This window comes from Notolepis coatsorum, assembly GCF_963971535.1.
Source record: "Notolepis coatsorum genome assembly, chromosome: 2".
NCBI lineage: Eukaryota > Metazoa > Chordata > Actinopteri > Aulopiformes > Paralepididae > Notolepis > Notolepis coatsorum.
In genome coordinates this window covers 44,517,346-44,543,531 of record NC_140166.1, presented here as the reverse complement: position 1 = coordinate 44,543,531, position 26,186 = coordinate 44,517,346, and the positions used below count along the sequence as shown (strand labels likewise).

The 26,186-nt window shown below is 47.1% G+C and overlaps 1 protein-coding gene across 1 annotated transcript; it reads left to right on the top strand.

Moving 5' to 3' along the window:
• Positions 1-23,590: 23,590 nt before the first annotated feature.
• Positions 23,591-25,353, top strand: LOC311223337 (T-box transcription factor TBX3-like; the record flags this gene model as incomplete). Its single annotated transcript, XM_084308129.1, has 4 exons — positions 23,591-23,883; positions 24,215-24,482; positions 24,778-24,924; positions 25,273-25,353. The coding sequence occupies 4 exons, from the start codon at positions 23,591-23,593 to the stop codon at positions 25,351-25,353; spliced, it is 789 nt and encodes a 262-aa protein (XP_084164255.1).
• Positions 25,354-26,186: the final 833 nt, after the last annotated feature.

Genomic DNA, 26,186 nt, shown 5'->3' with positions numbered 1-26,186 from the left:
TAGTGGACTTCTTCAGGCAGGTGGGGATGACAGCCTGTTCTAAGGACAGGTTAAATATGTCAGTGAATACTGGGGCCAGTTGGTCGGCACAGACTTTTAGGACGCGGCCGGGGATGCCGTCCGGACCTGCTGCCTTCCTGATATTCACTTTTTTAAAGGTCCGCCTCACCTCATGCTCTGTTACCCTGAACACTGCGCCTCCATCAGCAGCCGACCCCCCCCCCCCCCCCATTGCCGTGGCTTGTGAGCTGGTGTTGTTATTACCAGCATCAAACCTCGCATAGAAGGTATTGAGGTCATTTGCTAAGGAGATGTCACTGTTCAGTTTGAGGGAGGCGCCTTTGTAGTCTGTCATCGTTTTGAGCCCCTGCCACATAGCTCTAGAGTCAGCTTGTTCAAACTGGAGTTCAATTTTATCCCTGTAGCGCCGTTTGGCCTCTGACACTGTCCTCCTTACGTTGTATCGCGCCACCTTGTGGTCATTCATGTTGCCTGCCACTAGGCCGTCGTTGTATGCTTTGGTGCGCTCTCTCAGAGCTTCACGGACGGATTTGTCTACCCAGGGTTTTTGATTTGGGTAAACTCTCATTTTGGTAGTGGGGATTGTTTCTTCCACCAAAGTACAAACATAGTCCAGCACTGTCTCCGTGTAGACATTAATGTTATCTGTGTCGCGGAACACATTCCAGTCTGTGCAGTGAAACGCAGACAGGAGCGTCTCCTCTGACGTCAAATCCCATTTCTGCACCTCTCGCGAGACTACAGGAGTACTTTTGATTCTCTGTTTGTACATTGGTGAAAGAAAGATGGACGCGTGATCTGATTTACCAAAGCCACTATCAGAATGAGCCTTGTAGCCACCTTTAAATTGCGTGTAACAGTGATCTAGGATGTTACCGCCTCTGGTGTTGCAAGTCACATGCTGATAGAAGTCAGGTAATACCTTTCTCAGATTGGCGCTATTGAAATCACCCAGCACCAAAATGGCGGCGTTAACGTTCGCCGCTTGTATTCTATTTACCTCGTCGTGGAGTCTGGAGAGCGCGACGTTGTTGCTGGCTTGCGGTTGCGGTGGAATATACACTCCTACAAGGATGATCGCCGTTAACTCCCTCGGGAGGAAGAAAGGACGACACTTGATGGTTATATATTCCAGGTCTGGGCAGCAGTGGTTGGATAATTCCTTCACGTTAGTTGGATCGCTCCAATTGTTGTTAAACATGAAGGCAATACCTCCTCCACGTTGTTTACCGGACTCTGCTGTACGATCCTTGCGGTGGATAAAGAAGTGTTCAGCTGGTTGGATTGCGTGGTCTGGAACGTCCGACGTGAGCCACGTTTCGGTGAAGCAGAGAACGTTGCAGTCCCTAACGTCTCTTTGGTATTGAATCCTTGCTCGGATGTCATCCAGTTTATTGTCAATTGATTGTACATTGGCTAGCAATATACTGGGCAATGGCGTTCGGTGGCGTCTGGATCTCAGCCTGTTACGGATCCCAGCTCTCTTCCCACGCCGTCTGGTTCCTCTGTTCCTGGGATCAAGGAACAAAGGCTCTGGTCCCATTCTCCGGAGAATCTCCTCAGGCCATTGTTGCGGTTCGGAAAGCTGGTCCAGTGAGTAATCCAATCGGTAAGTTTCCCGTAATCCGATGTCTATAAGTGACTGACGGTCATACACATTAAATGCACCTACTGTTGGTACAGACAAAACTCTTAAAACTATAAATATTAACAAAAGTAAGCACAGTCTCGACGGAGCGAACAGAAAGGCAGCCGGACGTTGCAGCGCCATTCTAGCGACCAATCAGAAAAGGGGAGGGAAGGATTACCAGTTCACCCCTTTACGACCCCACACCCATGATACGATGTAATGACAAATAGAGCATGACACAGTCATAGTCTGCTACATGAAGTATCTAATAGCTTCACATAGCTCATGTGCTAACCTGCTATCTGATTTTTACTAAGGAAAAAACACAGAATAGAGAGGGCCCCCTTAAAGAGCCCCGGTACCAGACTTACACATGTGCTTCTGTGGCCAAACCTAACCCAGTTGTAGATCACAAGACACACACAACCCTTCATCACAACAAAAAATGGCAAAAGTACACTGCCGTTGTGTCCTTGGGCAAGACACTTAACCTACTTGCCTCGTATGAATGTGTATGCATGTGAATGAATGTTGGTGGTGGTCGGAGGGGCCGTATGTGTTGATTATTCGCCACGCTTCCGTGAGTCTGCCTCAGGGCAGCTCTGGCTGCAATTGTAGCTTACCACCACCGGTATGACTGTGTATGAACGAATAATGGACTCTGTGAAGCGCTCTGGGTCTCATGAAGAGCGCTATATAAATCCAAGTCATTATTATTATTATTATTACAGAGGAACGCCGTTTTTCATAATGAGAGAATACAGAATCCTCGATTATGTATTGGCCACAGGCCTTGCTAAGCACACATGATAAGTGACCAAACAATCTTTTCTTTAGGAAAATATAGTTTCTCAAGTGGAAAGCACAACCCCAGCAATTAAGCTGAGGGTTACATCGTATCCCCACTAACACAGTGACACAATATATTGTAAACAACATGTCTGAAAGGAGGGTGGGGAAGCCCCAGGGAAACCGGGGGGATCACCCCTCCTTCCTTACCCTTGATACGACCAAGTTGAACAGGTAACCCTGTTAATATGTGAACACACTGTTCATTGTCATTACAGGCTGAGAAAATAATTCATTCCTCAATCACATGTCATTAAGCATAGCTTTATAGGTTAAATAACCCCCTTAGTTGTGAGTTCACGTTACATGAACACACATGTTCTCATCACAACTAACCAGATCATTTTTACACATGTAAACAACAACCCGATTTCTATGGAGAGAGAAGCTATACCAGTGACAAGACAATTCACACACAACATGCGTCGTATCCTCAATGTATTGCAGCAACACCCGTTTTGGAAAACGTCGTTATTACAAAACATTTAGAATGGAAGGAAAGAAGAAGTGTTTAAAGTCCGGTCGGGACCTTCCTACCCAGAGCGCAAGCCAAGAGAACTGCAATCTGGCTAACGGGACACCGAAGTCGAACACAGCATCTCCTGTGCCGGCGACGAGGGTAGCGTCGCTGCGCCACCCAGCCGCTACCTTTCTCCATGTTGCCGCAGTCCTCGCTGGCAGGGCTCCCGATGTAGGTTCGACTAACATCCTCTGTCAAAGATGACGTCGTAGTCAGAGTGTTTAAGGCATGTTATAGTCATAGAAAACGTTCAACAGTGTAGCATTAAGCTAACAGCTGATAGCAACAAGCTAACGTTTACTAGCCTGGTAAACACAGCGAGCTAACGCCGCAGCTAACAGCTGACTGGCTAACACAGTAGGCCACAACTAGCACGCCAGCTAAGCAGCTATCCGACTGATAGCAACAAGCTAACGTTTACTAGCCTGGTAACACAGCGGGCTAGCGCCGCAGCTAACAGCTGACTGGCTAACACAGTAGGCCACAACTAGCACGCCAGCTAAGCAGCTATCACCTGAACTGTACACAACGACATAACAAGCCACACTTCAGACAGGCCGCTGTCCAAGTCCCTCCCCTAAGAGGGAAAAGAAAAAGAATGTCAAAATACAGTTTACAACGGTGATCCAGACATACAGCGGGGCCAGCACAGTTCCCATTTCGGGCTGCAGCCGACTTTGAGCATGGAACTCCCGATAAAGAAGATCCTATGCCCACATTTCCTCGTTTAGGGTGTACTTTCATTTTATATGAAAGATGGGGCCTGCACGGGACAGAGAAGCATCCGCTCGAGAATCCTGGTATCACCAGGTCCTGGTCGTGGCCCACTAGATTGACCATCATGGGCGTCAGACCAAGATCCTCCGACCGCCGTTAAGCCGAGCAGAGGACCCCAATCTGGAGTCGGCGTTTCGTAAAATTGTCAGTTAACCCCCACAGCATCAACAACAACCAGAGCTTGCAAGCAAAACAGTACTTACCCCACCCTGGAATACAACCGCTTCCCACAACAGTCGGTGTTTCCCACAGTCCAGCTGTATGGCTGGAGGGCCAACCCATCCAGCCGCAGCAAGGAGGACTGTAGATGGGGAGCATGTCAGCGGCGTGAGCCCCTAATACGAAAAGCCGGTGGAGGTCACACAGAATGATCATCATCTTCCAGACACTCCAGTGACGAAGACAATATCGCCGTATTTTCTCGAAAATAGTGAGAGAGAAAATAAAGATATAATGTCAACGTATCTCCTTGTTCTTCTTGTTTTCCTTTCCTCAGACTAATATTTTCTCCACGTCAAGTGGTGTATACAGGCACTTCCTTGTGGATGAAATTTGAGAAGGAGATGAGTGTGTGGCCCCACCCCTGCTTATGTAGGCAGCAGATGGAGGTGTGGTCAGACGGATGTTGGCATGTAAAGGTACATTTTGAAATTTATTCAGTGCATATCCACTGAAGCGAGATATTATGCAACTGGTGCTGAGCGTAAGCCCTAACGAAATAGAACTGTCTGTAGTGTGGTAGTGAAAGGTTAAGCTTCTGTAGTGTAGTAGTGAAAGGGTTAACCTTCTGTAGTGTGGTAGTGAAAGGTTAACCTTCTGTAGTGTGGTAGTGAAAGGTTAACCTTCTGTAGTGTGGTAGTGAAAGGTTAAGCTTCTGTAGTGTGGTAGTGAAAGGGTTAACCGTCTGTAGTGTGGTAGTGAAAGGTTAACGTAAGGTTATGAATATAACCAAGTTCTATGAATGCTAGTGACGCTCAGCGTCATATTGCATATATCTCACTTCAGTGTATATGCACTGAATAAATTTCAAAATGCACCTTTACATACCAACATCCGTCTGGCCACACACCCATCTGCTACCTATATAAGCAGGGGTGGGGCCACACACTCATCTCCTTCCCAAAAAATGTCACCACAATGAAAAATCAAGGGCTGCAGTAGTGTCTAGACGCTGAGCGTCACTAGCATTCATAGAACTTGGTTATATTCATAACCTTACGTTCTATATCATGCTAGCTTCCGCTCAGCGTCATATTGCATAACAGGAGCTGAGCGGGAGCTAAAAGCTCGACAAATGTACCCCGCTGAGGCCCCCCACAACCATCAGACCAGGGAGGACCGAGCCCCCCGACCCTCCCTAATGGAGGATACCCTCCCTATTGGAGGACGGGAGGGAGACGGATCCGACTGGGCGAAGAGAAACTCGAGCAACTCAACGCACAGGGTGAGCAGACCGTGGCTTGACCCCACAACTACGCACACGCACAACCCGCATACTGTTCATTGTCATCACAGGCTGAGAAAAAGATTCATTCCTCAATCACATGTCACTAAGCATAGCTTCACAGGTTAACTAACCCTCTTAGTTGTGAGTTCACCCACATTACAAACGTTACATGAACACACATGTTCTCATCACAACTAACCAGTTCATTTTTACACATGTAAAAAACAACGCCGATTTTCTATGGAGAGAGAAGCTATACCAGTGACAAGACAATTCACACACAACACGCGTCGTATCCTCAATGTATTGCAGCAACACATGTTTTGGAAACATCGTTATTACAAAACATTTAGAAGGGAAGAAAAGAAGAAGTGTTTAAAGTCCGGTCAGGACTCCTACCTTCACCCTGAGCGCAGGCCGAGAGGACTGCAACACTGGTCAATGGGACACCGAGTCGAACCCAGCATCTCCTGCGTTGGTGACGAGGGTATGTCCGCTACGCCACCCAGCCGCCGTTCTCTATGTTGATGAAGTCCTCGCTGGCATGGCACCCGGGTGTAGGGTCGACTAACATCCTCTGTCAAAGATGACGTCGTAGTCAGAGTGTTAAAGGCATGTTATAGTCACAGTAACGTTCAACAGTGTAGCATTAAGCTAACAGCCGCCCGACTGATAGCAACAAGCTAACGTTTCCTAGCCTGGTGAACACAACGAGCTAGCGCCGCAGCTAACAGCTGACTGGCTAACAACAGTAGGCCACAAACTAGCACGCAAGCTAAGCAGCTATCACCTGAACTGTACACAACGACATAACAAGCCACACTTCAGACAGGCCGCTGTCTGAAACCCTCCTCATCCTTAAGAGAGAAGAGAAAAAGAAATGTCAAACACAGTTTTCAACAGTGATTTACCAGACATACAGCGGAGCCGGCACAATTCCCATCCGGGCTGCAGCCGACTTGAGCATGGATCTTCCGATAACAAAGATCCATGCCCACATTTCCTCGTTAGGGTGTACTCTCACTCATGTGAAAGATGGGGCCTGCACGGGACAGAGAAGCATCCGCTTGTCCAGAGAATCCCGGGTTCAACCAGGTCGCGGTCGCGGCCCACTAGGTTGACCATCATGGGCGTCAGACCAAGATCCTCCGTCCGCCGCTTAAGAAGCCGAGCAGAGGACCCTAATCTGGGGCCGGCCTTCGTAAAATCGTCAGCTAGCCCCCATAGCGTTAACAGACAACTAGTGCTCGCAAGCAAAACAGTACTCACCCAGCTCGGAAGCAAAACGGTTTCTCACAACAGCCGGTGCCTCCCACAGTCCAGCTGTATGACCGGAGGTTCAATTACCTATCCAGCCGCAGCTAGGAAGACTGCAGGTGGGGAGTATATCAGCGGCGTGAGCCCCTAATACGAAAAAGCCGGTGGAGGTCAGAATGATCATCATCTTCCAGACACTTCAGTGACGGAGACAATATCGCCGTATTTTCTCGAAAATAAAGATATAATGTCAACGTATATCCTTGTCTTCTGTTCTTCCTCTCTTCCTTTTCTAATTCAAGTGGTGGTATACAGGCACTTGTTTGTGGTGAAATTTGAGAAGGAGATGAGTGTGTGGCCCCATCCCTGCTTATATAGGTAGCAGATGGGGGTGTGGCCAGACGGATGTTGGTATGTAAAGGTGCATTTTGAAATTTATTCAGTGCATATACACTGAAGTGAGATATATGCAATATGACGCTGAGCGGAAGCTAGCATAATATAGAACCTTCTGTAGTGTGGTAGTGAAAGGGTTAACCGTCTGTAGTGTGGTAGTGAAAGGTTAAGCTTCTGTAGTGTGGTAGTGAAAGGGTTAACCGTCTGTAGTGTGGTAGTGAAAGGTTAAGCTTCTGTAGTGTGGTAGTGAAAGATTAACCTTCTGTAGTGTGGTAGTGAAAGGTTAACCTTCTGTATTGTCGCAGTGAAAGGGTTAACCCTTTGGTAGTGAAAGGTTAACCTTCTGTAGTGTGGTAGTGAAAGGGTTAAAGAATAGCTTGTGCTCAGGACTGGCTCCATGAGGTACAATGGCAGTGAACACTCTGACAAAACAAACACATTTACTCTCAATAGCTGTCAAATTAAATGACTGTGCGCAGAGTGCTAGATTTCTTGGACTTGTGTGAGATTATGTGCAAAATAAATCAGCAAGTGTCCCTTTCATTTAGTTAATATAGGTAAATATGGATGCCTGGCTTTAAAGGGACAACACCGGTCTAATTTGGACTTATTTCCCCTGCCTTCAACACATTTTGTATTTGTAAGTATATGGTGTGTGTTTTAGCTGGTATCGGCTTACCTTACTAAACGCCATTCAAACTGCCAGTGATGAAGAGGAGTGGAAAATACTCTGAAGGTTGCTAGGTTACCTACACTATAAGAAAAAAATCTGCAAGAAAACGGTAAATGTCTGGCATCAATGGTTGCCAAATACTTACTGTCAAATTACAGTAAGGTCAAATACATTTACAGATTACAACCTTTATTTAAAGGGGAACTATTTTACTATTTCTTTCACTATTTGGGCACTTAGTGTAACGGGGAAGTCCGTGGGTATGTCCACAGTCACTGAAACAGGTGTGTTGACGGGTGACTGTGGCAGTGCGGGCTGGTAAGTTAAACTCACTTCCTCATAACAGGGTTAACAGACGCATAGGGACGGTAGTTAGGAGTGAATTCACTTCTTAGTGCAGCGGCCTGTGTCGTCGCCCGCAGACGTGGGAGCCCCCTGTTCGACTCCCCCTCGCCTATTCTTTATTCCCAGCGGAAGAGTGCTGCCGAGTGCTTTGGCGTTTTCCCTGATTGGCTGCGACACGCCCCGCGGCAGCGCGGGCAGAGCAGCAGAGCTTGCGGCATTATGTAGCCGTAATCCCAGATGTTTTTCATTCGACGCTTAGCTCAACTGGTATGCTGCCGTGCTGTGGAGCCTGCTGTGCGGTTGGTCACAAGTTCCAATCACTTCAATTTTTATTTTTATTTTTTTTACGTTTATCATCTCTCGCTATAAACGTGCATTCTTCCGCTGGTTAAGTTTAGGCATTCTTTCGGAGTTGGTTAAGGTTAGGGTTAAGTTAAGGTTAGGCATTATTTCGGAGTTGGTTAAGGTTAGGGTTAAGTTAAGGTTAGGGAGGGTTAAGGTTAGGCATTCTTTCGGAGTTGGTTAAGGTTAGGGTTAAGTTAAGGTTAGGCATTATTTCGGAGTTGGTTAAGGTTAGGGTTAAGTTAAGGTTAGGGAGGGTTAAGGTTAGGCATTATTTCGGAGTTGGTTAAGGTTAGGGTTTGTCACAGAGAATGCCTGTCTGTCTTTCTTGACGTGGAGGATGCAGCCTATTTCCGCACTGCCGCTCTCTCGCGCTGCCGCGGTCACATGGGCGTCATGGCCAATCAGAGAAACGCGACGCACTCTTCCGCTGGGAATAAGCTACATGCCTCCCCCTCGGGACATTCTCATTTAACATCAAAACACAACGCAGACCCAGTATGATCCATCACAGTGGTGCCCAGTGACCCGGACATCCTGAGGGGCGTGAGTTTAGGGAGGTGAGTGTAACGGGGAAGTCCGTGGGTATGTCCACAGTCACTGAAACAGGTGTGTTGACGGGTGACTGTGGCAGTGCGGGCTGGTAAGTTAAACTCACTTCCTCATAACAGGGTTAACAGACGCATAGGGACGGTAGTTAGGAGTGAATTCACTTCTTAGTGCAGCGGCCTGTGTTGTCGCCCGCGGACGCGGGAGCCCCCTGTTCGACTCCCCCTTGGGACATTCTCATTTAACATCAAAACACAACGCAGAGCCAGTATGATCCGTCACACTAGGTTACCTCCTACACTATAAGAAAAAAAGCTGCAAGAAAACGGTAAATGTCTGGCATCAATGGTTGCTAAATACTTACTGTCAAATTATAGTAAGATCAAATACATTTACAGATTACAACCTTTATTTAAAGGGGAACTATTTTACTATTTCTTTCACTATTTGGGCACTTTTACACAATCCCTGTGAGTCTATGGAACACCTCTGTAATTTTATTTTTTATTTTATTCATTGTTTTGTATTTCTAATGAAGTCCTCAAAAACAGCATTTTTCTACCTCAAGATCTTAAGCCGTTTTGAGCCTGGGCTCCAACCACGGTGGGAACTGTGTGGAGTGTGTGTGAGTCTCATGCAGCTGAGTCTCTCTGACATCACAAATCAGCACATTTTCAGATGACTCAGTTCAGTGAGGGTGAATATTGTGAGAGGAGAATTGGAAGAATGCGCCAATATGAGAATTAGAGACATAGATCATATTAATATAAGTCCATATAGCTAGGAAACAATGCTAAACACTGAAAAAGGCCATTTATAAGATAGTTCCCCTTTAATGGTTACTATTTTGATAAAAGGTAATCTACTGTATTTCTATGGTATTTACACTTAAAGTAGAAAAACAAAAGTAATCTGTAAAATAATACAGTGAATTTCCCGTGAAAAAACATTTATTTTTTACAGTGTAGGTATATTATGTGACCTTCTGAAAACGACTGTATCATGTTTTATGCCTAGTGACTTTCAAGTTTCATAGAGCATATTTTCAACCCTTTTCAACATCAATGGCAGTGTGAAAGGTAGGCTGAGATCTACCAAATCATACACTTTATACATACTTTTTTTTTTTTATCTTTTCCCCCCTCCTTTTTCCTCCGATTTTCTCCCATCCCAATGTTAGTCGTTATGCCAATTCCCAATCCCCTTCCTGGTCGCTGCGCACTTACCCCCCACAGTCGGTCTGGGAGAGTGGAGGCTATCACGTGCTTCCTCCGACACACATCTAGCCAATCAACCGCTTCTTTTCACCTGGCAGCGCGGACTCTCACTGAGAGGGTGTAACGTGTGGAAGGATCACACTACCCCCCTTAGATCCTATCCGCGCTGAGCAGGCGCCCCGACCAAACTGTAGGAGTCGCTGTTTACAACGACCCGGACCCACCCCGCCAGCTTTCCCACCCTCTAATACAGCCAATTGTATTAGTGTGAACGGCCAGCCAAGCTGGTGACAACGCCGGAGCTGTGAGCTGGATTCGAACAGGCGAATCCAGCGTCTCCGGCGTTTGGTGACGAACGCAATCTCCGCTACGCCACCTGACCGCCCTACACACACTTTTTTTTAATCTTCTTTGTTCTTTATTCTTTACCTGATGAAGGTAAACTTAAAATAAAGTCTATTACAAGTAAAAAAAAAAAAAAAAAAAAAAAAAAGAAAGGACAGTGTGAGATATCTCTTCTCTTCCCTACGGACCTGTCTACGAGAAACTGCAGGTGTGTGTGTGTGTGTGTGTGTGTGTGTGTGTGTGTGTGTGTGTGTGTGTGTGTGTGTGTGTGTGTGTGTGTGTGTGTGTGTGTGTGTGTGTGTGTGTGTGTGTGTGTGTGTGTGTGTGTGAGCCTTTACAAATGGTGAGCAGTCAGAATTACTATGGTGTTTTAAATTGGCCTACCGAGAGTATACCATCTAGCCCTAGAAGGCTTTGGGGCTGCAGCTCTGGCTCTGTGTATAGGTTTTAAGGAGGTATAACTGGTGCGTATCGGGAAACGTATCAAAATGCACATGTGTCTGAGATGTGTAATGTGAATTTTACTCTCCCACCTCTCGGGAGGGGGTTCTGAAAGCCTTGGGAAATGCAAGGAATGCTCTGCGTCGCCTTGTGAATCCCCCGCCTCAAACACCCACTCCGCCCGGGCAGCCTGAAGGTTACGCTCCACCGGGCCCTCTCCTCGTACACCGCACTTAACCCTTTCACTACCACACTACAGAAGGTTAACCCTTTCACTATCACACAGACGCGACAGGGTTAACCCCTTTTGTCGTGTGGCAGTGAAAGGGTTAACCTTCTGTATTGTCGCAGTGAAAGGGTTGGTAGTGAAAGGGTTAACTCTTAGGAACAAAAGTAAGGATCACTGATATTTTAATGGTGAATAATATCCTCATTTGGCACATTTATGAAAGGATAAACAGGAATACATTGACGGCCTTTAACGTTAGGTTATGACTATAACCAAGTTCTGTTAGTTAGGGGCGATGCTTGGCATCACTACTGCACTATCTCGCGTACGTGCACGCGTACTGAATAAACCACAAATGTACCTCTAATACCAGTATTAGTCTGACCACACCCCTCATCAGCTTACCTTCATAAGCAGGTGTGTGGTCACCTGCTCTCCTCCTTCCCAAGCTTTCACCACAAGGTGAGGACAAGGGCTGCAGCGGCCGTCTGATGCCAAGCATCGCCCCTAACTAACAGAACTTGGTTATAGTCATAACCTAACGTTCTGTATCGTTAGTGGCTTAGCTTGGCATCACTACTGCACAAGGGAGGCCAAGCGGAGCCACTTGGCTGACAAATACACCCCGCTGACAGCCCCCCAAAACCATCAGAACAGGGAGGGCCGAGCCCCCCCGACCCCCCCTAATGGAGGGTAGCCCCCCTATTAGGGACGTCACGGGAGGGCGACGGACCCGACCGTGCGAAGAGGCACTCAAGCAACTCAACGCACAGGGTGAGCAGACCGTGGCTTGACCCCACGACTACACACACGCACAACCCGCATGCCACCCGGGAACGAACGGAGGAACAACCTCGTTACTGCCCCCAGAATCACGGGGTCAAGGGCAAACCCAACCCCGTGGCAAGGCCGTAGCAGCGGAGCACGAAGGAAGACCCAGACCCACCAAAAGGACTGGACTCCCTAGAATGGGGGCCCGGAGAAGTCCATGATGCCAGCATCAAGACCCCACCAGGTGGGCACGTAGTGCCCCGCCCCCCACATCGCCAGCGTATTCGGACAAAGGCCCCTCAGTTACTGCACCTGGTATTCCCAGGCGGAACCAACCAGGCCAGAACCTGCCCAGCTTCCGAGATCAGACGAGATCGGGCGTGTTCAGGTCGGTATGGCCGTAAGCTGAGCGGGCCCCGTCCCCCCAATAGTACACCGCCTGGCACACTGACCCTGCAGAACAGGCAGTCAGCATGGCCGTAAGCACACAAAAAAGGTTAACCAACGGAAGCAGGCAGCGCACCGGGGAAAAACCAGGCAACAGGCTGTTAACCCTAGCCTGGAGACTGCGGACGAGACAGGCGCCAGAGGGGACAGCTGAACACAGCCGCCCCGGCGGAAGGAGCGTAAGCTGGCGGTGTTGCATGACCAAGCCTCCATTTAACAACCCCCACCCAGAGGGGTCGAGGCAGAGAAGGCTGACACGATTGGCAGACGTCATGAACGTGCAGGGGCACCCTCAAACGGTGAACCCGGGAGTTGACACTGCTCCAACACACCAGGGAATCAACCACCTCGGTGTTACCCAATGCGGTGGTTGTTCCTATAACCCCTCAAGAAAAAACTCCAAAACACACCTGCGGGTATACACCGGCTATACCGCAGTACAAGTGTTTCAGTTTCCAAAAAGGGTTAACCCAGGCCTACGGGTCGCAAACATCACTTCGGACCGGGCCTGGCGGTACGGGAAGCACAGGGTCACCAGAGGAGGTCAAAAAACCACCCCCACAGGCCCCTCTTCGCCATGCGTGAGAGAGGAGCGAAAAATAATGGAGAACCAGCCCCTAAGCACACCGTACCTGGTATTCCCCGGCGGTCTCCCAACCAAGTACTAACCAGGACCAACCTGTGTAGCGGCCGAGATCCGACAAGATCGAGCGCGTACAGAATGGCATGGCTGTAAGCCATGACGACAGTGCTGAGTAAAAACATACCCAACCAGGGTCTCCATAGCGCTTAACCCTGTGACACCCAGACCGACCTGGCATTTTTCCCCCTGAAAAAAGCCCAAGTCCCTCAGGGTACCAGAACAGCAGATCTGCATCCCCGGCGGACAACGGGTTCAACTGATCTGGACCAGCGTGACCAGAACCAGTCCCGTGCCCTAACCACGCCGACATGCCTACTCCAGGAGAAGGGCAGATATGCGTGTTGATCTTAACATGAAAAGAAGGCGCCACCCAGACGTTCGGACGAACCGCGCCTGGTGACCCACCCCAAGGGCGTGAGACCCCACTACATATGTTCAGATCCATCCCGTCATCATCCCCCAGACATGAACGAGAATCCGTCGACAACCCACCCAGGTCATGGGATGTGGTCGTCGGAAGAGGAAAAACCCCCATCTCAGTTGCTTTATAAAAACGCTGTTTCAACCACAAGCAACCAAGGCGTGCCAGTCAATCGCCTGTTTACAGCGAGCTAGCACTATACGTGCGTCGGGACACACCCCCATCAATGAACAGGCTATTTAGACCTGTCATTGAATCCCCAAGGCGCCCAGGGGAACGACAAGAGGGGTGTGACACTCCCTAACTCCAACACTTCTGGAATAGAAAGAAGGAAGCATCAACAGTATGTATCCCAGTCTACACAGCCGGGGTAAAAAATGTTCACATTTTTACATCCCACCACCCTCCCATAGGAAAGAGACGGGGATCCCCAGAGAGACTTCCCACGCGAGCTGTACAGATTGAAAAGAATATATTGCACCTTGAGCCATGTAAAAAACTGGTTTTAGGGCCTCCGGGGAAGAGGCACTGAACCCATACACACTCAATAAACGAATTGAATCGAATATACATACAATAGAAAAGGACCCTTCTAGAGGGTCCACTCACTTTGACAATCTGAGGAGGAAGGCTCTGTACTCTGATGGAGGCTTCCTCACATGGAAGAAGGAGTCCGAACTCACAGAAGGCCTGAATAGGCGCTTGGTGAGGAGGAGCCCTGACCACCCCCCCTGAAAACAGATCCATCACATGGACCTGAACAGCACACGGAAGTCCTACCAACAGAGACGCGCACGGTGACGTACTCTATGGCGGGGGAATTCCTGCGGTGCGCACGCCCAATATACCAGGCCGTGGGACCAGGAACTCCCTCCCCCCCCCCCCCCCCCCCCCCCCCGTAACGTGCCGAACCGCCACGTGACGGGAACCTTGAAGGACAGGGGGTGTACCCCTGACCGACAGAACAATGGGGAGAGGAAAGGTTACCAGTTCACCCCTTTACGACCCCACACCCATGATACGACGTAACGACAAAAAGAGAATATGACACAGTCATAGTCAGCTCTATGAAGCGTTTCACAGCTCCACACAGCGCATGAGCTAACCTGCTATCTGATTTTTACTAAGGAAAAACACAGAATAGAGAGGGCTCTAAGAACCCCGGTCCAACATACACATGTGCTTCTGTGGCCAGTACAACCCAGTTGTAGGTCACATGACACACACAACCCATCATCACCTACAAAAAATGGCAAAAAACACTCAACAGAGGAACGCCGTTTTTTTCACAATGAGAGAATACATCATTCTTGATTAGTATCGACCACAGGCCTTGCTAAGCACACATGACAGCAACCAAACCAATTTCCCTTTTAGGAAATAAGTTTCTCCAGCAGATTTAGCACAACCTCAGCAATCAAGCTAAGAGTTACATCGTATCCCTACCACACAAAAGACACAATTAATGCACAACATGTCTGATAGGAGGTGATAAAGTCCCCAGGGAACCGGGGGGGAAAAACACAATCCTCCTATTTTACCCTCAATACGGCCAGTTAAAACCTGTTAATGTGTGAACTCACTGTTCATTGTCATTACAGTCTGAGAAAGAACATTCTTTTACTCACTTGTCACCAAGCATAGCTTCATAGGTTAGTTGCCTTAGTAGTGAGTACACGGTACACATAAACACCATGATGTTTCTCACACAACAACCAGATCAATACATCACGACCTGCACGGAGAAGCTAACTGCCAGTGACAAAAACAGCTCACACATAACCCGCAACGTATCCCAAATGCATTGCAACAACACACGTTTTGGGAAAAAACACCGTTATTCACAATACATTTAGCAAAGTAAAACCAGAAGACGTGTTATGAGGTCTGGCCAACCCCGTACCTACCCGGAACGCAGATCAGCGAAGTGCAGTCACAAGACACCGTAGAACACAGCCGTCCTGTGTTGTTCGATCCGGGCAGCGTCGCCGCTCCAACCAGTCGCTACAGTCCTCTTTGTTGACGCAATCCCCGTCCAGGTTCAGGGCAGGGTCGACGAACATCCCCTGTCAAGGATGACGTCGTGGTCAAGAGTGTAAAACATGTTAAAATCAAAGCACGTTCAACAGAATAGCATCAAGCTAACGGCTGCTCCAACCGTTCGGGTGCTATTGCTTCCGCTCGCGAGACGCCGATCTAACGACGCACGCGATCAGAAGCGAGCTCCCGGCGGCGCGCGAGAAGCTAAGCTACCCCGCGCCAGGCCACTGACCGGCTAACCGTAAGCTATGAACATGTAAACAATGACATAACACTCACCCAGACAGGCCGCCGTTCTGAACCTCTCCTCACTTTTTAAGAGAAAAGAGAAAACAAGACGTCAACACCGCTTCACAACGGTGACATTACCACGTCCGGCGGAATCAGCACAGTACCAACTGGCCTGTATAGCTGACTTTGAACATGAATCTGCCGCTATCGCACATTACATGCACATATCCCCTCGTGAAGGAATACTCTCATTTGGATATGAAAGATGGGGTCTTAACACGGTGACAGAGAGAATCCACTCGTCCAGAACACACAGGGATCACCAGTGTTAATGGTCGCGGCCCACTAGTTAAAACTATAATGGTCGTCAGACCAAGGTCTTCTGTCGCCTAGGAGGCTGAACAAAGGACCCTAGCCTGGGGCCGGTTTCCATAAACTTTGTCAAGTAGCCCCCATAGCACTAACAGACAAGTGGAGCCCGCCAGCAAACACTACTCACCCAACCTGGAACGCACCGCTCCTCACAACAGCGGCATGTCCGACAGTTCAGCTGTGGCCTGACAGGTTTCACCCCAACAAACACAGCAAGGAACTGCAGTTGAGAAGCATGCAGCGGCGTGCTCCCAATACGAAAACCGGTGGAGGGTTTTTAGAATGATCATCATCTTCTAGACACTCCAGTACGAAGACAATATCGCCGTATTTTCTCGAAAATAGTGAGAGAGAAAATAAAGATATGATGTCAACGTATCCTTGTTTCCCAAGCTGTTCCTAATCCAATTTCTTCCATCATGGTGTCAAGTGTGGGGATCTACCGAGGCACTTCTTCCTTGTGGTGAAAGCGAGAAGGCGGAGAGCAGGTGACCACACACCTGCTTATGAAGGTAAGCTGATGAGGGGTGTGGTCAGACTAATACTGGTATTAGAGGTACATTTGTGGTTTATTCAGTACGCGTGCACGTACGCGAGATAGTGCAGTAGTGATGCCAAGCTAAGCCACTAACGATACAGAACCCTTTCACTACCACATTACAGAAGGTTAACCCTTTCACTACCACACTACAGGCGGTTAATAGTGTGGTTGTGAAAAGGGTTAACCCTTTGTCGTGTGGCAGTGAAAAGGTCATTAACCTTCTGTATTGTCGCAGTGAAAGGGTTAACCATTTGGTGGTGAAAGGGTTAACTCCTAGGAACAAAAGTAAGGATCACTGATATTTTAATGGTGAATAATATCCTCATTTATGAAAGGATAAAACGGGAATGCATTGACGGCCTTTAACCCTTTCACTGCCGCACTACCAAACGGTTAACCCTTTCACTGCGACAATACACAGATGGTTAACCCTTTCACTGCCACACTACAGAAGGTTAACCTTTCACTACCACACTAGAGACGGTTAACCCTTTCACTACCACACTACAGACGGTAAAAAGGGTTAAAGCTCAGTTATTCTAGGAACTATAGGACAGCAATAGTCTACGTCAACTTTATAGAGAAATAAATGGAAGAATGATTACTAGAGTGAATCCAGAGATGACTGTCGTCTGTGTGAAGCTCCCGACAACACACTGCATGTCAAATGACATTGTAACAACATATAAAGACTTACTTTTAAAAAACGTTATCATGTTAGTTATTAGAGATATGAATCTCCTTGGAGTTGGTCATGTGGAGAGTATTATTGATATGATGGGAATAGGAAAACATGCTGTGTACAATTGAGAAACATCTGATCATGACTGGCTGCCTATACTCTACGGCTCCTCTTCCAGTCTGCTCCACCTCTAGGACTGTGGCTGTGTGTGTGTGTGTGTGTGTGTGTGTGTGTGTGTGTGTGTGTGTGTGTGTGTGTGTGTGTGTGTGTGTGTGTGTGTGTGTGTGTGTGTGTGTGTGTGTGTGTGTGTGTGTGTGTGTGTGTGTGTGTGTGTGTGTGTGTGTGTGTGTGTGTGTGTGTGTGTGTGTGTGTGCACGCGTGTGCGTGTGCGCACGCGTGTGTGTGTATGCGCCCGCCCTTGATATCAACTCTAGGACCATCTCTTTTAGCACCTCCGCTGTGCTGTTTAACTACATTCCTCCCACCTCTGAAGCCCAAATATGTTCAGTCGCACTAAGGTGCTACCATTCAACCATTCATCAACGCTGGACTGGCCAAACAGCAGAGGTGTCAGGGAGACGGTGTGGCTGGGAGCTCCAGTGACTCTGCTCTTGGAGTGGGATTCCAACTCGCCAGACATGGAGGCTCGCAGAGAGAGGGAGAACTGAGAGACACGTTCATTATTCTAAATTTGCATTATGGGAATGTTCTCACATTCATTCATTCATTACATTTATATGGCGCTTTTATAGACACTCAAAGCGCTCCCCACAATGTAGGGTGGAAATGGCCTCCTTCGCCACCACTGGTAGCACCCAACCTTGGTCTACGCAGGCTCAGTGGCTGCTATACACTGGCACCAGGCACATATCACACTACACAATGGCTGAACGGCTCAGGAGACAGGGATTGATACCAGCCAATTAAGGGGAAGGGATGATTAGGTGGCCTTGATGAATTTGGCCGGGAACGTCGGGGGAACCCCCTACTCTTTGCGACAGGTGTCCTGGGTTCTTTAACGACCGAGATTCAGTCAGGACCTCGGTTTAGCGTCTCATCCGAAGGATGACATTCAAGTTAAGAAGTCACCGGTTTGGATGTGAAATATAGACTCATCGCAGGCACTTAGAAGTCTGCCTTGCTATGTCAGTAGATTCCATGAGTAACTTTTAGGTTTTTATTTATTTATTTTCTTTTATCTGCCTTGGCCTCACTGCAGTGTGATGACAATCAGCCTGGAGCGGCGGTCACTAGTTTCAAGTTTCAAGTTTCAAGTTTCTTTAATAGTTGTCATACAGAAGTACAGAATACTTTCATACAAAATGCTTCTTACTGTTAGGCTCCAGAGACTGTGCTAGACAAGATAGTATCAAATAACATAGTATAGCATGTAAATTAGAAGTAGAAAATGAGGTCCCAGTGTTCAGTATAGACATATGTACAATGTTCGATGCAGAATAGACGTAACTGAGTTACCATAATATACAATACTATGCAGTGTACTAATGTACAATACTATATAGTGCAAAGCAGAAATGGGATGAGGTACAATTTAGGTACAATTTACAGTAAGGTGTACGAGTTGTAGTGCAATCCTTCATCAATAAATATAAAGTGTGGGGAGTGGGTGCTACAGTGTGTTTGTTTAAAGTGAGTGTGTGCTATAAAGTGTGGGGAGTGGGTGCTACAGTGTGTTTGTTTAAAGTGAGTGTGTGCGTGTGGATGTGTGTGCTATGTGCGTTTGATGGTTGTTGTTGTGTAGTGTTCATTGTTCGTTAAGCAGCCTGATGGCCTGGGGATAGAAGCTTCTTCTGAGTCTTTCTGTGCTCGCCTTGAGACTCCGGTATCGCTTGCCTGACCGCAGCAGTTCAAAGAGGCAGTTGTTCGGGTGACTGGAGTCTTTAATGATTCTCTTAGCCTTGCCCCTGCACCGCTTGTTGTAAATGTTCTGGGGGGTGGGGAGCCCCCCTCCAATTGTGCGTTCGGCTGAACGTGTCACTCTTTGTAGTCTGCTTCGGTCTTGTGCAGTGCTATTCCCAAACCAGGAGCTGATGTTGCCAGTCAGGATGCTCTCTATTGTACATGAGTAGAAGTTCTTAAGGATCTTCTGACTGACTTGGAACTTCCTTAGGCGCCTGAGGAAGTAGAGGCGTTGTCGTGCCTTCTTCACAACACTGTCAATGTGTGTGGTCCATGTCAAGTCCTCGGATATGTAGGCTCCGAGGTACTTAAAGCTGTTGACTCTCTCAACCGGTGCCCCGTCGATGCTGAGGGGGCTGTAGTCCTTGACCCCCGACCTCCTGAAGTCCACAATCATCTCCTTTGTTTTAGGCACTGCGTCCTCTCACCTCCTCTCTTGACTCGCTGCTTCTATAACGTTCCTTAAGCATCGTGGGGGAAGTTGAGGATCCTGTCAATCAATCACAAATATCGACGAGAGATTGTGAATCAGGTAATGACAAATCAGCATTGGGTGATGATGACGACGGCTTGGTGCTTAAACTCCCCAGCGCCCTGTGGAGTTACATGCTGTCCCATGCACCGCTCAGATCTTATATGTGACCCAGATGGCCACCCATCCAGTGATGTGGAGGCTTTTTTTTAAGTTTTTTTTACAGTCTACGTTCGTGGGCAAGGGACCCAGTGGACATCTTTGGGGTTTATCCTCAGTGACGGGTTTCACACGCAGCAGCCTGTGTGTGGCCGAGACCACAAATAACAGCCAGGCGTGTTGTTTGCCGCCATTCTCTGTCCTGTTTCTCAGATTACTCACTGGGTCTTTTGAAGTTGGCTGACTGATGGGACAAGCAGGGTCGTCCGTCCCCCCCCGCCCCCCCCCCCCCCCCCCCCCCTCCAGCTTCCCTGCCAGAAACAGATTGGGTCATCACCAGCCCTGCCCGCCCATCCACTGCATACTGCATATATCCTGTGGAACCCTTCTGAGTTTAACCCATTCACTGCCGCACTACCAAACGGTTAACCCTTTCACTGCGACAGTACACAGAAGGTCAACCCTTTCACTGCCACACAACAGCAGGTCAACCCTTTACTGGCAGTGAAAGGGTTAAGAAGTATGCTTATCTTTAGGGATTTGATCAAAGACACACCCGGACAGCTATACGACAAAGGGGGGGGGGGGGGGGGGGGGTGGCATCCAGGCCCTTGGTGGTGATGGTGCCACGCACGCAGGATCAGCAATCATCTTAATCCGGATCACAGCAAAGTGTCGATTTCTTGTGTATAGAACGCCGATCGAAACGCCCATCAATGAATGAATGAATGAATGAATGAATGAATGAATGAAAACTTTATTTAACAGATTGCAGAATGGGTACAATACAGTACGGCTCAATACATACAATTGTTAAGGGGATGCAGACCTGAGAAAGACGTTTGTCTTGTTTCCATCAGGGTCCCCCATTTTCAATTCATATAGACATATATGACATACATGACATACAGATAGTCAGTACTGCTACATCTATACATTTATGACATACCAGATTTGCAAATACAGTACTGTTTGTGATACAGAAGGAGTCAAGAAAAGGGAGTATATACATTTGACGTAGAAACTGTACATTGGAGGAGGTTGGGTGGGGGGGGTTGGGTACATTGGGATATTGACAACCATACTGGGTAATTTACATTGGAGGTGGTTGGGGGGGGGGGGGCCGGGGTTGGCACACTGTATAAACAAGTAACACTGTACATTGAGTGGGGGGGGGGAGGAGACACTGTACAAACAAACACAATTGTACATTGAACTATTGACAAAACCATACTAGGTAAATGACTGTACATTGGAGGGGGTTGGGTTAGGATATTTACAGGGGCCAGTGTTGAATTGCAGTCTCCCGTAGGTGTCCCTTGAGAGAGGTTTTGAAAGTGGGTAGTGATCCACATTCCTTTACAGCTTTGGGTAGGGCGTTCCACATTGATGTGGCATAATTGCAAAACGTGTTTAGTCCCTTATTTGAGCCGAATCTGGGTTTAACATGATTTGTGGAGCTCCCTCTGGTGTTGTGATCGTGGTATTCACTGACCTTTGGGAAGTATTTTGACATGTACATGGGTACTTTGGTCGTGTAGTGTATCTTGTAGACCAGGCCCATTGCAAGTTGCTGTACTCTGTCGTCTACTCTAAGCCATCCTAGGTTGTCAAAGTGGGCAGGGGTGAGGTGGGTTCTAGGAGTAAGGTCAAGCAGTAGTCTGACCAGTTTGTTTTGAGATGTTTGTAATTTTGTTTTTAGCGCCTTTGAGGTGCTTTGGTACCATGAGGTGCAAGCATAGTCGTAGTACCCCTGAATGAGTGCTCCTGCCAGAGTCTTCAGGGTGTTCTTGTTTACCAGAGAGGAGATCCGGTACAAGAATCGAGTTCGTTGGTTGACTTTTTTTATTACATTGGATGCCATTTTGTCACAGGAGAGATTAGCCTCTAGGATGGAACCCAGGTAGGTAATTTCATCTTTCCTTGTGACAATATTGTCACCCACTGTAACTGAGAAGCCGTCGGTCTTGCTGAGTTTGTTATTTGAACCGAAGAGAATGGACTCTGTTTTGCCCATGTGTAATGATAGTTTGTTATCAGCGAGCCATATGCAGATTCTGCCTAGTTCCGAGCTGAGGGTTTTTTCAACCTGTAACTTGTTCTTGTCAGAGACCAGCAGGGCTGAGTCGTCCGCAAACAGGAACAAGTTGCAGTCACAAGCTGACGACATGTCATTTGCATAAATTAGGAACAGTAGCGGTCCTAGTATGCTTCCTTGTGGAACACCACAGCTCACTGTGAGGGGGGGGGGGGGGGGGGGTAGGGTACCGTTTACCTCCACCATCTGTTCCCTCCCCTCAAGGTAGGATTGCATCCAGCTCACTGATAGACTATCAAAACCAATTGCTTTTAGCTTGTCAATCAGAATGGAGTGATTGACCGTGTCAAAGGCCTTTTGTAGGTCCAGCATGACCATGCCGCAGTATATAATCAATGAAGCTACAACGTTTTTTTAAGATACCGCGAGTGGCTTTATGTTTCAATGACGTGCAAAATGGCCAATTATTCTAAGAATTATTCTAAGAATACTCTCTAGGTCCAGGAGGCACGCACGCCGTAAAACCAAAGTGTGCTTCACACCACATTGTCCAGAGCTGGCAGGATGTAGCCGGGGGTCACCGTACCGCACCTCGACAACAAGCCAGATACATATAGTTCCTGTTGAAAATGCTCCACATCAAGGGTGGCGGACATGTATCCTGAACCTGCCGCTCTCACTCACTATGGAGAGGTTTCACTACGGCGTTCCTGGGCTGCCTCGGACCACTGAGCAATAAAAACCCTGTAACCAAATCCAGAGCCTAATCCAGTCTGGACAATCGTTGGCAGACCTTGGGGCTGCGCTGGAGCAGAATCCCCGTGGACTGTCCCCACAGCCAGCGCTGTTCTCATGTCATGAGGCAACAACAGCATGGGCTCAGGAAACCCGCGGGGCATTGGAATGATGTGGGAACACTGGAGCTGTGAGTGAATGTTGTACGTGCCAGTGTTTTTTAAGGGTCGTCACTCATGTTTCATTGACAGCGCAGTTGTGGTCTTGAACATCGACCGATAGATGGAACGTCTCAGATATAATATGTTATGGGTAACATCATACTGGCTGAGAAAGATGGGGAGGAGGAGGCGACGGACGGAGGACTTGACCTTCGAAGTGAATATTATGGAGGAGACCTCCTATTAGCTCCAACATAATAATAGCTACTTTATAAGTGGTGTAATATGCTGTGGTGTAATATAATGTGGTGTAATAGACTGCTGTGCTGTATGGATACTTCGGCCAACGTCAGTGTGCCTAATAAAAGATAAATGCTTTCGCTGTGATCAACAGAGGTGGTAGGTCTGATTAAGGACCGAGATCTTGGGACAGCTGGGGAATTTGATTAGGCAGGCTAGATATGCAGCTTACATCAAATGTAATACCAGAGGAAACCACACCCACCGCTGGGTGGCATATAGCCTCCTGAGTCCTAACGTGTCGAGAAGCAAATCAATTCCGACACGGGCGAGCGAGAGAAGCAGAGGCGCTCTGTTGCACGTTTTCAGGAGTAAAAGAAAATGCATCGAGATCCATAACGAGGGAAAGAGATGCAACCATTCTAAAGGGTTGGCCATTTAGAACGCGACGCTGACAGCGCTGTATAGGGGCTCATACAACATGTTCAAGACGCAGAACGTTTTGTCATGCGTGCGTGCTATACAACGAGGCGTCAGCGTGTGCGCAACCCGCGCGTAACTGTGCGTAAAAGTCACTATTTCAAGGATGCACAGCTTCACAGACCCGTGCGTCCACCACGGCGATATAATAACGCACCCCTTTTCAAGAGACAGAGGTGCGGGCGTCGCCTTTGGGACGATGCTGGCTGGACCAGAGCTGTTCCCAGCGATCGCCTTTACTTCTTCCCACGGATCTCTCCGTTTGCCTGTTGTGCCAAGGAATCCCCACTTGGATCCGTGTGCCGAACCAATTGTCCACATCACGCCACTAGTGGAGCAGACTGTCATACGGTCAACGAATCCCAGGCCTCCGGACACATTGGAGAGAGAGGAGGCGACAGAGGTGGACCCGAAAGTTAACTTGGAATCAAGGGACCTTTGGGGACAGTTCCACAAGTGTGGCACCGAGATGGTCATCACAAAGTCCGGCAGGTAAAACATTCAAAACACGAAGCTAAATCGGCGTTTTTAACCTGTCCATTTATATGTGTGTGTGTTATGTACAATAGGACAGACGTCCCCTCCTGAAATAAACTCGCATATATATCGCTTTTTAATATAATATCCCACTGCTGTTTTAAACGAAATAATGTCAGTTCATGCATGTGTAGGGCTAATCGATCTGCTACTTTCCACTTGTAAAGATGCTATACACTTGATCAAATGCGTTTGTGTGGCGCCGTTTTATTTTCTCCAGTGACTTTTTGTTTACCTTTATATTACGATCCGTGCAGGCAATCCGATATTCTACTTTCTCTTTCAGGCGCATGTTCCCTCCGTTCAGAGCGAGGTGTTCGGGCTTAGACAAAAAAGCCACTTATATTTTGCTGATGGATATTGTGGCGGCTGATGATTGCAGATATAAATTCCATCACTCGCGCTGGATGGCGGCGGGGAAGGCAGACCCCGAGATGCCCAAGCGCATGTACCTCCACCCGGACAGCCCGGCCACCGGCGAGCAGTGGATGTCCAAAGTGGTCAACTTCCACAAACTAAAACTGACGAACAACATATCTGACAAGCACGGATTTGTAAGCTTCAAGTTTATCTTTATATTCTTGTTGTTGTTGTTGTTGTTGTTGTTGTTGTTGTTGTTGTTGTTGTTGTTGTTGTTGTTGTTATAATTTTAAGTAGGCCATTTCGCATGTCACTTGAGGGGTCATAAATAATAAGACAAGGGAGTGGCTCTTTGATTTCCGATATACAAACATGAGATAAGTTGACTAATATGGTGTAAAAAAAATCGAGTTTGTCATTTTGTATCGCAGACAGTGAGTGGCCCATTCATTTATTTATTTATGTATCTATTTATTTTGCTCGTTACAGACTATTCTCAATTCAATGCACAAATACCAACCAAGGCTTCATGTTGTGAAGGCGAACGATGTCCTGAAACTCCCGTACAGCGCCTTTAGGACCTATGTCTTCTCCGAGACTGGCTTCATCGCAGTGACAGCATATCAAAATGACCAGGTAAGAAGAGTTCACTGCATCGTGATGAAGGACTGTTTCCTTTATTTGGCTTCTGAAAAAAAGACTTCACACATACTGTATTATAGTGTGCTTCCAGTGTTTAATTGTTGAACTATTTTAGGCCTACATTTGCTTGAATATAATGTATAATTTATTATAAAAAAAAATGTATTAATAAATAAAGATAAATATAGAAAGCGTATATAATATGCTAAATTAGGCCAGAGTCTTGCATGTTAACAAATGATTTGTTTAATTTGAAATAGTATTTTACAACCTATTAAGTATAAGCACATTATTTTTAAATGTGTCATGTTTGTTTAAACAATTCTTTACATTAATTTCCAGATCACACAGTTGAAAATAGATAACAACCCGTTCGCCAAGGGATTTCGTGACACCGGCAATGGGAGAAGAGAAAAGAGGTAATATGTTACAGCTAAACAAGTCAGGCAACACACTAGATCTGTACACTATAATGGGTCTCTAGATACGTTTTTAATAATGCCATCGTTCATGTTCAGCATTATCTTACAAAAGGCGTGTTTAACTCAAACATCAATTGGCATTGGTTTACAAAAGTCTGTACTGTATACCTCTCTGGAGCTGAATTACTCGATTCAAATGAATCGTTGCTGTTATCCTTTAAGGCTAATTGTTTATTTAGTGTGATTACATTTTATAGTCCTATTTTTGTCAATGGTACAGTATGATTAATTGTTATTTGCTTCTTTTATCTCAATTCGTGCTATATGTCCTGGTACTTTAGTTTAATGGTTTCATCATGTATTCTCTGGGTTGATAGTTGGCGTATGCTTTTTAAACGAATCAATCAATCATAATATGTAAGTCAATTCCATTAATTTAAAATATTTTCTCTGTTATCGAATTGTAACGCTTCAGGAAACAGCTAATAGAGTCATCATCACAAAACTCAAAAGAGTTGCGGCTGAATGACGTGCCAACTGACCCTTTGAAGGACTCGTCACACTCGGAGAACTCCAAGTCATCAGGTGACAAACGTTCTTATTATTTAATTTGTATTGTTTTAATGACGGCCAAGATATGTCGGTAATTGTTTTTGCCTATATGTGTATTTATTTGACCTATATATTTATCAACCCGTTGTTAGTTTACAAACATGAAAACTAAGCAAACATTCCCTTTTGCCTTTTTTCTTTTAAAATATTAGATGACCACGACAGTGAGAGTGAACAAGACGGCAATGATGAGGACAACAATCCCCGACTAGGCATGCGTAA